This window comes from Oryzias melastigma, linkage group LG6 (genome assembly GCF_002922805.2).
Source record: "Oryzias melastigma strain HK-1 linkage group LG6, ASM292280v2, whole genome shotgun sequence".
Taxonomy (NCBI): Eukaryota; Metazoa; Chordata; class Actinopteri; order Beloniformes; family Adrianichthyidae; genus Oryzias; species Oryzias melastigma.
The window spans coordinates 10,445,167-10,458,636 of record NC_050517.1 but is presented as its reverse complement, the minus strand read 5'-3'; the positions used below and the strand labels follow the sequence as shown (position 1 = coordinate 10,458,636).

At 39.2% G+C, this 13,470-nt stretch overlaps 1 protein-coding gene across 1 annotated transcript; it reads right to left on the bottom strand.

Annotated features, from left to right (window-relative positions):
- Nucleotides 1-2,727: 2,727 nt before the first annotated feature.
- Nucleotides 2,728-13,422, bottom strand: snupn (snurportin 1). Its single transcript, XM_024282071.2, has 9 exons — nt 13,334-13,422; nt 12,458-12,622; nt 12,032-12,215; nt 11,710-11,814; nt 5,682-5,778; nt 4,150-4,247; nt 3,646-3,723; nt 3,470-3,550; nt 2,728-3,391 (listed from the first exon to the last, which is right to left on the bottom strand). The coding sequence occupies exons 2-9, from the start codon at nt 12,613-12,615 to the stop codon at nt 3,071-3,073; spliced, it is 1,122 nt and encodes a 373-aa protein (XP_024137839.1). The 5' UTR covers nt 12,616-12,622; nt 13,334-13,422; the 3' UTR covers nt 2,728-3,070.
- Nucleotides 13,423-13,470: the final 48 nt, after the last annotated feature.

The following is a 13,470-nucleotide window of genomic DNA, read 5'->3' as shown; positions in this document are numbered from 1 at the left end:
GGTTTAACTTTCAATGTTTTGTATGTAGAGCCTGAAAGCAGACTTAAAAACTCACGTGAATGCGAGAGTTATGAACATGGGAGCCTGAAACGTGCATATGGGCGCGTTTACATAGACTTTTCATTGGGAATTGTTGCTTGAACTGAGTTTCCGAGTCCGGTGTGAACGTAGCACTATAGTTGTAGTTTCAGTAGGTTAACAGGCATGTTGTTTAGCTTTTGCTAGCGACATTTTCAGCACTAAAGGGTACTCCGTCTACGTAGCACAACATAGCACTCTAAATTGCTTCCTTGTCATCCAATTGAGTATAGAAGAATACCTGTCATTCATTAAAAGAGACCTAATAGGAATGCTAATGAAACTTTTGCATCATTCCAGGCAACTTGGCATGAATAATGTACAACAGGTTACCATTGTTAGGGTTGTGGAATTGTTGGTGTATGAATTTAATAGTTTAATTTTCTAAATAATACGGTGTAGCACCAACAAACTAATTTCAACTGTTGCAAAGTTACCCATCATGCATACCTTTCATGAAATATTGAGCTGCTAAAATGATGTTTTATTCTGTTCAGTGTGGTCAAGATAATTTAGCTTTAAACTAATTTCTTTTATTGCTATTTATGGCTGGTGCAAAAAAGTTTTAGCTCCAAAGATTTTCTTGATGTACGGCCAACGACCACACGAAGACATGGACCAGACAATTTATTTTAGTACTGTTGGGAGAAAGGTGAACAATAACCAGAACACCCAACACGTTTGTTGTTTTTTTTTTTTCTATTTCTTTCCGCTCAACAAACAAGATTCAACAATGGACAAATGGTAAATAAGGAGCCGTGAGAAAGTCGGGCTTGGAAACTGAAGGGAAAAGGGAGTGGACAACAATAGACTTCCTGTTAAACCAGCCCACGTCACGTCCTTTGGGAAAATGAATAGAGTAAGATCTTTACTCCTGCTGATAAAACATCACAAATTGACCTTAAAAGATATGTGATCTATGAAAAAATTCCTAGAATTAAAGTCCTGCCACTATCAATTTCAAATTAAAGCCTCCTGAAATTTTACTTGTAAGAATTTTGACCATAGGAGGGGATTTTACTTTGAAAAATAGTGCAGGTATAATGTTGTATGTCCATCAATTGTACTTATATGTATCGGGAGAATGTTGAAAGCTAGTAGCAAACTTTATATAAAATCACATGATGGGATGATTGAGCTAATTGTGTTTGTTTTTTAATGCTTTTCAACACTTTCGCTCCGCTTTGACAGGTGCTGAGAACACTCCAATGGAACACAAACTGCTAACATCTCTGAAAGTGTGAGTTTGATGTTTTTTCGTAGAGAACTGCGAGAAGCCTGGAGTGCACGCCTGCAGAGACGGAAAGCAGCCACAAACGTGTCACTGTACAATGACAGGTGCTCGATTCCTGGAAAGCCATCAGTGCTGCTGAGTCATAGTTGACTTCTCGCCTTTAACCACACGATTGAATTTGCTCTTTCACACGCCTTTTGGTGTTAACACAGACTGGCTTTAAAAAAATATATTTTTTTAATCGATTGTGATTTATTTCCTTTGTAGGAATTTGTGCGTGGATTTTTTGCTAAATAAACAACTTAGATTTTGTAAGATCCCATCATAAATGTGGTGATAAAATCTCTATTAAAGCTCAAGCCTCTGTGATTCTTTCACATACTGAAAGTGAGGTGCTACGTTTTGCTAGATTGCAGTCCTTCTTCTTCGACATGTTGTTTTTTTTTAAACGATTTATCTCCACATAAAGGTGAGAACGTGGCATTTATACCTGCTTATGGTCCGTCGAGGAGGTGAGAGGGGAACCGCCTTTAAAGACCAACTTGTGGGGATGCAGCAGATCTGGTGAAGCGGCATGTGGTAAAGAGAGCAGCTTTACTCTGTCAAATGTACCTCTTCTTTTTAGTTGAGTTTCCTAAATACAGAAAAAGTAGGAAAAACCTGAAAAATTGCAATATCTCTGAAAAGTAGTTTGTCCTCAAGTCAAAATGTAAATAAAAGAAATCATAAAGTCACACTTTTAAACTATTATACCAATTCTGAGTCAATATAAATGAAAAAACATGAAATTTCTAGTATAAAAATTACTTTTGAAGGGCAAAAACATGTAAGATGTGGTCACAAATGAATTAAAATACAGATATAGTGAGGTAAATTAACTGCTACACCACTTTTTTTCAATGGTGCATAAACTCCTGGACTCTTCCACGATTATTTATTTATGCTATTTACTGAGGATCTTTTTGAGATCAATAACTTTCAACGTTATCAATATTTTATTGATGACAAACTCCTGTTTCCTCTTCTTGTAAATGTGTGATTTAAACGTGTAGGAGGTAAACAGACAGGTGTAACAACATCAGTAAGGACACCAGAGGTGAACTGTGCTACGATCCGATCACCTACGCCGCCGTTTTCTGCTCCGACGGCGTGCTGGCACAGATTGCTCAAACGAGCAACCTCAACACTTTCACATCTTTTTCTGTTGAGGCTTTTTTTGCCAAGCTCGTCATAGTTATGTGTGTGCGTGTGAAGAGGGGAGGAGAAATGTTGCTGATGAGTCACAGCATGAACGCCCGAGTCATGATTTACCATACAGCATGAACAACGGCACAGCTGCATGAACTGAACCTGAAATCCAGGAAGGCTAAATCTGAAAGCCTTTAGAGGTAAAAAGACTGCAAATAAGAAAAATATTTGGGAAAAAAAACTTTATTAGAAAAGTTTAAAACAAAAAAAACAATTTGAAAAGCAACATTTAATGTAATAATTGACTAGGTAGTGGTCACTCTGACAGGTACCAGGCAGGTACCTCCGATACCAGAACTGATAAAATAAACTTTTGTGGAGGAATAATTGATACAAAAATAAAAAACTTCTGCAATAATGTTCAGGTCTTCTGGATTAGGTCATCTATGTGTAGAGAAAGGCCAGATTGTGTGTCTTGTGTGAATATTCTAGACATTCAAATGCATTTACATGGAGTTACTCATGCTTTGCATTAGACAAATCCACAGAAGCTTCCATAAATCTTCTTGCTCAGACCTCCATGGTTGCTTCTCGTATCGGTTTCTGCCCCGCGAGGCTCAGAGTCTTCTCGCTGTCCAGCTGAGGAGTGGACAGGTACTCTAACTCGTAGCCTCCGCTCTGGTCGGCGGGCCGGACCTCGCTGGAGGGCTTCTTGTGTTGTAGGATCTGTTGCAGCTGATGGTTGGCGTATTCTGGTTTGGTGGTGAGGGGTCCTTCGGGAACCGCCACGCCCAGGATGTCTGCCACCATGTAAGGGCGGAGCCAGCCGACCAAAGGCGTGCTGCCGGGTGTGTAGTGAGTCTGTCGGTGATAGAAGAGAAGTCCGTCCACCTGCACCAGCAGAATGCAGACGAGTCAAGTCTGATTTGGTGACCAAAACATATGTTTGTGTCATCAATTGATTCTTACACTAAAGCTGTATTCTGCAGCCAAAGCTTTCTGAATGGACGCTGCCGTGCAGTCAGAACTTTGTAGACTCACAAAGCGGAACTGTTGGTCCAAAATCAACAAATCAACATAGTGTTAGATGAAGATGCTGGTAGTCATTCACTCAGAATTGGCAAAAGTTCTTGAACGATCCTTACAGGATTACGTTTGGCAGTCTCTGACAGCCCCTCCGTCTCCTGGACTTTAGACTGGAGCCAAAAGAACCGGAACTCTGTCTGTTGATGGGAACACAAAGTAAAAGTACATCTGCATTCACATTCTGTTTTCAATATGATGAAGAATCCAGAAGTATTAAAAGTTGCAGTTCTACATATGACCACTGAAAGCTCTCTTCAAAAGACAACAATTATCCATCAACTCCAATGTTTAACAAACACCAAAAATAGACTCACATACAGCCATGGGCCATAAACATCTTGATGTTTCTTGTTTTGTTTTCTATTCCAGAAGTAATATATTTTTCTTAATCAGCTGTTTTGACTTTCTAAGAGCTAGAGGTATGGCAGGTAGTAGGACCCATTGACTGTGGTCAATCTGGCCATGTCAGGGTTCACTGTTCAGAACCCTCATCAGAAATGATTGCTCCATCTTTAGAAACACTCATCTTCCCAGAATGCATGAAGATGAGAAAGCGGTCTTACCGGGCAGTCGTAGACCGGATGGCCTCTCCAGCACATGACATCCAGGATGTAGTAGGTTCTGTCCACCTCGCTGTAAATGCAGTCCAAGATGGTATAATCTGCATGAAAAATACATCAAACCAAAACGTATACTTTCAATCAATGACAGAAGTAATGCTGAGTCTTTATTATAAAGACACCAATCAGAATGGAGGGACTTCTGAGGTTCAACATAAGAGCGTTGTCCGCATCAAAGAGTTATATCAGCTTTTAACATTGACAATTCTTATTATTATTATAAACCCACTCTGATTATTACTGTTCTTGGTGTTTTTGACATGTTCTTGTGTCATTTTTCTCACGATGGAGGAAAAATATAATTTTTTATTTGAGTGTGCAGTATCTTGCTTTGTTGTTTTTGATATTTAATTATGTTCGTAAGTAAAGCCTTTTGAGTGACATGATTTGGAAAAGTGTAATACTAATAAAGTTTAATTTGATTAAAAAAATAGGAAAAAAATAGTAATTTAGTTTTTTTTTATTATTATTAAAATTGTTGTGAATCAGGAGCAGATGAAAACAGCCATTTGAAAAAGATCATATTTGTGAAGAAGAAAATATGATGGGCGGAGCCACAAACTTCCTGCTCTGCTCCATTCTGATGCATCCGGTATCTGGCTCACAACTGCAGATGGCTCCAATATTGCTCACGGTAATTGTTGCACCAGTTGGTTGAAGGTGTGAGGGACTGTAAGCTATCTAGAGAGCATGTAAACAGAGAGCCCTCAGTATCAGGGAGAGGTAGAGGGGGCGGGGTTCCTCAACACCAACAACTCAAAGGCGGATTTTAAATAAAAAAAATGCCACTCTGCAAAAACTGTGTCCTGGAAAATGACAGGTTTACAAAGCAAAAAGGGTTTCTATGACATGATCTATGATCAAATAAACATGGAAATATGGTCAAGTTGTTTTTTTGACAATTTAAAGACTCAAAAAAGTTGCAAAATTGAAATTCTTAATGTTTCAGTAATGCAAAAAAAACGATATATTTAAACAATACTTTGAGAAAATATGTTGTTTTTGTTGTCTAGTATTTAAACAACACTAATAGTACTAAAATAAATGTAATAACTGTGCTGTTTTTGAAACTATGACCTACTTTTTTTTCTCTAGGGTTATAAATAAGGGATCATGTCCTTGGAGGTGTCCATTATCAGAAATGAATGGACGACGTAGGCCTGCGTCGTCCATTCATTTCTGATAATGGACACCTCCAAGGACATGATACCGTTTATGTCATGGTCACTTACGGGAGTTTATTTACTTATTTTAATATGGATCAGTTATGACACTTCTTTGTTTAAATAAAGTTTTTCTTAAATTTCCTGTCTATTTCCAATCTATAATTTTATTGGAGCTGTTGTTTCAAACACTGTGTAACTTAGTTATAGCTGTGTCATTATAAACACATTTTCCTCCTTCTTGTTGTCGTGACTACTGATTAGGAAAATCTTTTGGAGTATTTCTGGCCCGTGACAGTAAAATCCACCCACCTTTTCCCATGGCGGAGTTGTGTCTGTTCCCACCCGGCAGCAGGGAGGGGAAGCGGTTCACACAGTAGCCGCTTTTGGTGTACGCTGCAGTGGACCCCTATGGGGGAAAAGTTCATGACATCAAACTGGTTGACATACAACATCAAAAAATTAAGTCTTTTTGCGACGTGCCTTTATTTGGGTACACATTTTAGAAATGTTATAAACAAGTAACAAGTATTTGCTGCAACCCCCCTGCTGTAGGAAGCAGGCCAACATACTTGTCTGAAGTCTGACTGACTCAGAGGAGAACCGGGTGAAAGTGTTGAATCACATAAAACCAAACTGGAATCTGTTAGACACAAAGCGTAAGAGAAGAAGGAATGCTGCCCTATCACCACTGTTGAGGACTTAGGTGGAAATGTACAACAAATGACCCTAAACGCAGGTTAAAAGCACAAAGAGCAGCGGAAAAAGAACATCAGGCTTAAGAAGTAACTCTTTAATAGGGTTGTGTATTGGCAAGAGACTGGCAATACAATACGTATCGCGATCTACGTGTCATGATACGATACGTATCCCAATATATCCCAAGACAGTATCAGACATTTTTTTAAAGGTAAATTATGACTTAGGAATTGTCTGAATACTAATATATTTTTCAGAAAAGGAAAATTGTAAACTACATGTTATTTAATGATCAGAATATTGAGCAATGCAACTGTATCTCATAAACAAGTTGCTTTTACCCTAAACACATTCATTGTGATTTTCTTTTGCTAACTTAGGAAATAAACAAAGAGAAAAAAGTAAGACTGAACTACAAGTTTGCTTGGCAATAAATCAATACAAGTATTGCCCCATAAAAGTGTTGCCCCCATAAAAGTATCGCCACATAATAAGTTAGTAAGTAATTTTTATTTATATGGCACCTTTCGCAGACAAAAGTCACAAGGTGCTTCACAAGTTAAAAGCATAAAAACAAATACTTCAAAAAGTAAAAACATAAAAGACAAAGCTTTGCAGGTTAAAAACATAAAAGACAAAATCTCACAAGCTAAGAGACATAAAAGACAAGAGCAACTACCGCATAAAACAATCATTTCAAGCCCAAATAAAAACAGATTTAGTTAAAATGCTGAGCAAAATACAAGGTTTTGAGGTGGATTGCAAAACATCGTGTCCCCTTTTGTGGTTCTTTTTGTACTTATTCGGAAGTCCTGGGGAAGACTCAATGCAAAGTAACACCGCATGTTTGTCACGCTGTATGTCACGTGATTTCCAATCCAGTAATATATATCAATGGTATCGCCAGATAAAGTATCATCACATAAAGTATTGTGATATTTCACTGAATCAATATTTTCTAACATCCATACTCCTTAATCTATGGAGGAAGCAGAAAGTCTGAGTCAACAAACTACAACCTCAAATCCTTGTTTGTTTTGAAAAAGATCTGCAAAAAGAAGATGGAGTAAATACCTCCTGAGATGTATGCAAAGCTGGGAGCTTACAAGAAAAAAAAAAAAAAAGAAGCATTCCAACTAAGCCTGTCCAAGACAAAATGTATCACCATCGTACTGCAAAAGATGGCTTATCGGTATGTATGTGATAAATAGTTATCTTAACACCCGAAGCACAAAAGACAGTGGGGAATTTTTCAAGATAGTCCAACTCCCTACTTCCTCTGTTATTTATCTGTCATAAACTGTAGTAGCTGAGCTTAATGGCATCTTGCTGTTCACGGTCATAGACAATGAGGAAGACCCCTTAGCATGGTTGAAACTTCAACAAATGACATTCCTACATATAAGCAAACTTGCAAGGGAGTATCTTTGCATACCTGCTAGTAGCTCATCTTCAGAGAGTCCATACACAGTACAACAGGAAACAACATGTCAGCACACATGTTTTAAACTTTGCAAATGTTGGTTTGTCTGAACAAGGACTTGCCATAGTAAAACATTCACTCAGGAAGGATGCATAATTATGTTTTCAAAAAAGCCCAAGCAGACACTACTTACATTGTTCCTGATCGTTGGCCATTTTAGTTTTGGCCAGTACTACGAGAAAGTGGATAATTTTTCTTTGGTATGTTTTTCCAACATACAAGTTCTTACCTGTCTCCTATTGACTTAACTTATAGTATAATTTAGTTTATGAGAACTTTTATTTAAATAAAACTGTTGCAGTGAAATCCAATAATTCAACAAAATATTTCCTAGCCGTTTCCTTTGTCTCACAAAAGTAAGAAACAGAAGTTGTGTGGACATTTCAGCTGGGTTCTGGCAGCACATTGTCTCATTAAGTTCCTCTACTCGTACAAACTGGACCTTCAGCTCTTTTTTGAATCAGTTTGTGTCAAAGCTCCGTCACGGACATCTCCAAATTGAGAAATCAAATACTGAGAAATCAAAATGTGCTGCAGACTAGAGAAAAACTGCGTATGCTCTTCAGAAGGCCTTCGTTCGCAGCATCTTGAACCATTTTTGTTTCACCTCAACCACAGAAGCTCTTGAATGACATACGTGGCTTTTACATGTAAAGGCGGTTGCTCAACAGCTGAAGCCCAAAGGTTCCACAGAACTACAACCTCAGTTGTCTGAGTACATTTTGTCACAATAAGTGAGAAACGGTTGACTCTACTGCTACATATATATCAAAGTCTTGCTGATGTTTTAAGATTTGATCAGAAGTTGACTCATTAAATGAAGGAGCTTTTTGATGGGGTGTGCTTAACTTGACTGAGACATGACCACAGCTCCAGACTCAACCTCAAATCTTGAGCTTTGGTTTCTGGCAAACTGACAAAACAAAAACAGACATAAATCACTTTTATCTGCCATAATCAAACCCCCCCCATAATCCTCATCATATCCCAACCACCCCTATGTCCTCTTTAGCTTAGGTTCATGGCAGACACTCTACCACAAGTCCACGGAGCTGGTACATCCATGACCATCCTGCTACAGCCCAGTCCTCTCCTATTCCAGGCCTGTGTGGCTTTGTGTTTGTGTTTCCTCATCTCATTTGCAGGTCCTGGTGGTGCTGGAGTCCCAACCCTCTGGGTGGACGTGGCCAGCCCCACAGAGGGTATAAAAGCTTCTGAGAGTCATGGCGTTGCTCTCCCTCGTCTGGCAATTGACATTTTAGCCATCTACCAACTCCTTCACCTTTTTTCCATTTTTATTAGGGTTGATATTTGTTTAAATAAACTTTGATGAAGTATTACCTCTGACTTGTCATGGCAGTTATTCAAGCCAGTTGTGAAAACTTAGGGGCTCGACCGGGATTTTTAACCAGGACCTCTCCTGACCAACTTGAACATGTCTTTCCTTTCATTCTTGCCAATACTCTTTAGTCACACATGAAACCTTCTCCACCTTTTCCAACATGCTGTACAGACCTCTTTTCCACACTGAGTTTTTAAGTATTGTGCAGTCTAATAGGGTCCAGATGACCCAAGCCTTACATTGACATGTTATTCAACCCGTGACAAATGTGGATGAAGGTGGACAGGAATTCATGTCTGCCACCGACAAAAATGAAAATCAAAAATCATTGAAAAAAAAAAAGTTCAGTGCACCATCTTGTGGGGTCCAGATGACCAAACTCCCAACATACCTAGGAAAGCCCAAAGGTTAAAGTCCCCCACCTGCCTCAAACCTGCTCCCTTTAACTTCACTGCTCCACTTGTCATTTACACACAGATACTCAAACCTCCACTTCTCTAGATGTCCCTCTCCCTGCTCCCCATTTAAATCTCAATGTCATCTGCAAACATCATGATCCACAGAGATTCCTGCCTATCCTTATCTGACAGTCTGTCCATCACTACAAAACAAGAAGGAGCTCAAAGCTGATAACTGGTGCAGTCCTATCTCCACCTTCAACTCCCCTGTCCCACCTACAGCAAATCTCATCACTGTCTTACAGCTCTCATACATCTGCTATAGGAACTTCAACGTACTTCTCCACTGCTCCAGACTTCCTCATTTCCTCTCTCAGACTTTATCTAGATCTAGAGACACAAACCAGCTCCCTCTGGTGTTCTCTGTTTTTCTCCAGAAGCATCCTCAAGGCAAACATTGCATCTGCGGTTCTCTTTTTTGACATCAAAACCACACTGTTGCTCACAAATGCTTACTCGGCCATTCTTCCACTACTCTTTCCCATAGCTTTAGTGTGTGAACTACTGGCTGTAGGAGAATTGGACCAAGAAGACAAAGAAGGTAGCAGAGCAAGATGGTAATTCTGACTAATATAATGACTGGGTAATAGCTGTTAATTTCTCTATAGAAGTCTATGGGATTTTGACTTCTTGGAACCAGCTGGTACTTCCTGTTTGGGAGGTGAGGGGGAGGGGCCACTCACTCCAGTTTTTATATAGAGTCAATGTGCGTCTTTCATCAACTTTATCCCTTTTGCATTTCAAAAACTCATCCCATCTCATTTTCTCTCTGTGAACATCAGAACACTTCTTCATTCTTCATTTATCTTCTCATTCTCCAAGATCTTGTTAAACCGTCCAGACAGAAACTCTACTTCATTCTTCTAAACATTTCCAAGCCTTCACCTTCTGAACTTTTTACTGATCTTTGCTACGTCCTGTTCCACAACCACATCTTTTACTAGAAGATATCGGATCTTCAAAATTCTTGTTCCATCTTTAGATCACTTATGGAACCCGTCAACCCATTTCCATCTGTCTTTGATCACTCTAACCTGCTGCACATCTTTCTGTGTCTTCCTCTGCCTCACCTGAACAGATCTACCTCTGTCTCCATGTATTTAACCCGTCACACAAGTCCTCAACCGTCCTCCATCTTCAGTTTTCAACTACTACTTTATCAATAAATCGCTTAGTTTATTTGATAAATAATGCAACACTTTTATAAGTGGCACTGTTAAAAAGCACAGTCTACTTCATGTTTATTTCTAGCATCCATTGTTTCTTATGGCATTAGAAAAAGGAAAAAAAATATTATATAATTTTTTCCAGTGTAGAAATCTGGTGTTGACATGACAGTCAAAGTGAAATCTTCATTACCTGGCTGTGAAATCTCTCACTTTGTCAGCATGCAGCACATTTTGCTCTCTTTCACCCCCATGAGCTCCCGCTGCGTCCTGTAACGTCGCACAGATGCCCTCTGGTTATTACACTAAGTGAGGTGTCACCTCTGATGTACTGACGGCCAGAAGAGATCTGCTCTGAGTTAAACATCCATCAATCACACTGTAAACTTGTGATAGTGACAGACAGCTCTCAGATGTTTCTGCTGTTCTTGATGGAAATGCTCTTTTTATTAAAAGACTCACTCCAATGGAAATTATGTTTTTGACATGCTCTTGTGGTATTCTACTGATAATGGAGGACTTTAATAAAGAAAATTAAGCCTAAAATTGCATTTTGGAGTGTTTCTGTATTCAAATCGTTGTGAATCAGGAAAAATAAAAAAAACATTTGAAAAACAGCAAATTTGTGATGTAGATAATATGCGCATTGGGCCACAGGCTCCCTGCCTGCAGGTCTAAGCAACAAGGAGGGGAAGGGGGGCAGGGTTGCTCTGTGCCAATGGCCCCGCCCACAATTGAGGCAAATTTCAAACGAACTACTGCAGAGACCATTTCCTAGAAATTGACTGTTTTTTTTTTTTTATTTATATTTGGGCTAAAAATTGCATAATCATTAATAAAAGATCGCTGGGAGTGCTTTTCTTCAAAAGATGATCGGAGTGAGAATTTAAATAATTCAGTGAAATCTACCTTTGTCTTAGCAATAATCTCTTAAGTTATCTTTTATTGTTTCCAATTCTTCGCAGCTATGCTCTTACAATGTCACATCACAGCCTTTTCTATGGGGCCACTATGAAAAATTAAATTTACTGGAAGAAAATGTTTAAAATTCCAAATTATCGATCTTCAGTTCAGCTGTTTCTTCGTGTCAGTTTGGACTTCACGTTGCAGATGGAGGAAATCCAGATAGATACAACTCCTGCTGTTGTTTGAAAAAGAGGAACTAAAGGGCAAATAAAAGACACTTTCTCACCTTGGAGGCAACAATGAGAGATCTCTTCCCGACAGGACAGACCACCAACAGCCAATCTGTGTCCAACTCCGACGGTACGTCCACCAGCCACTCCGACAGCATGAGCTGACGGGAAGGAAATTAAATATTATCCTGGTTTCTTATCTTAAGACAATCCTTTATCAAACATAATGTATCCTAATTCCACAGACAGATGGGAGTCAAGGAGGAAAACCATAAGGGCAACACTAAGGCGCCCTCTAGTGGGCTACATAAGACTCCACGTGATGGTTTAGTGTCCAGTGAAGTGTAGTGACCTCTCTAAATATACATCTAAACTGACCTGATTTGCATAATGCTTTGGCAGCTTCCTCTTCTCGATCTCCATGCCCTCATCTTCTGTCTCACCCCCCTTGTTCTGCTCGCCTTCATCTTGTTTGTCCATGTCTTCCTCTCCATCGCTGTCTGCTCCGGTCCAGTCCCCGCTGGCCAAGCGCCGCGCATGGTTGACATAGTTTAATCTTTTACTAAGAAGAGCAGAAAGAGGATGGCGGGGTTGTTCTGTTGCTCATTTTTTCATAATTTTGTAAAAACAAATTATGTGATACTCATGTTTATTTAAAGCAATATGTGGATTAAAGTAGATCCATGAGATTATAGGGAGAAGATGTGAAATGCGGAGAGAGAGGGGAGAAAATAGTCTGGCATGATGTTTGTGTGTGGAGGAAGACTTGAGGATAACTGGTTTGAGACAGGAGGAGGTGGCCACCTTTTTTGAAAGTCAAGAAAGCGCCGCCGGCGCTCACTCTGCTCCAGAACGCTGTACTTGCTCTTGTACTGACTGAGCCGAGGATGGGGGGCGGCGGTGCTGTTGGGCTCCTGGGACACAGCAAAGCTGGTCGAGAGAGCTCGGGTAAGATCATCCATGGGAACACTGTAAAATTTAGAAGTGGTTATGAGATTTTAAATGATACCAAATATACATTTTAGAGGAAGAATGAAAATTAAATAAAGTCAAGATTATGCTATTTGTGTATTGGGTTTTCCAGACAGCATTTATGGTGTGATAGATGAGTTTCTCAACATGAAACTCCAAATTTGGGCGGATAGAAGGGTTTCAATGGTCATTTTTTTCTCTGATTTTGATAATTAGTTTTGATTGTAATTCACATTTTAACTTGTACTTTCAACAAACGCATTTTTTTGTTCCCAAGTCCTGAAAAATATCAAACAACCTAAAGAATTTGAGTTTTTGCGGCAAAATAGTGGGTCAGCTCTGCTATGGGTACCTACAAGGGCCAAACTAAGTCGAGTCTTCGCCTCAATCTAAGCAGCTTCTAACGTTAACGTGAGATTTCAAAACGACATTATAAAGCACCACAACAACTAAAACACCATAAATAGACCACATTTGACCAGAGATGGTGAACTTTTAACTGAGAGTAAAATATACACGCTTTCATATTCATAATATGTTATGCTAGCGGTACAAGTGCTAGCATGGCGTGGCCCACAAAATACAAACAGCCCCGAATCTTCCACGAAATGTAATCTTTAACAAGCGAAAGGTAACGGTGTGGTTAAATTAAATATAGATTATCTGTATATACTACTATATATAACAGAAATATAAGCATCCCGTTACCTTTTTTCAGGCGTCACGCTGTCATGTTGGTCCGCAGGGAAACGTCTGGTTGGCCAACAAAAAATGCAAAACTATTCCGGAGTTTTACACGAACCAATTTAATAAATAAATTAAAAACACAGAATGAAAAATAGTCA

Coding starts and splice junctions, on each gene's coding strand:
- snupn (XM_024282071.2), bottom strand. CDS start 12,615: ATGGATGATCTTACCCGAGCTCTCTCGACCAGCTTTGCTGTGTCCCAG. Junction 11,815..12,031: donor CAAAGCATTATGCAAATCAG/GTCAGTTTAGAT, acceptor CCTTCCCGTCAG/CTCATGCTGTCGGAGTGGCT. Junction 3,392..3,469: donor CTGCAGAATACAGCTTTAGT/GTAAGAATCAAT, acceptor CTGCTGGTGCAG/GTGGACGGACTTCTCTTCTA.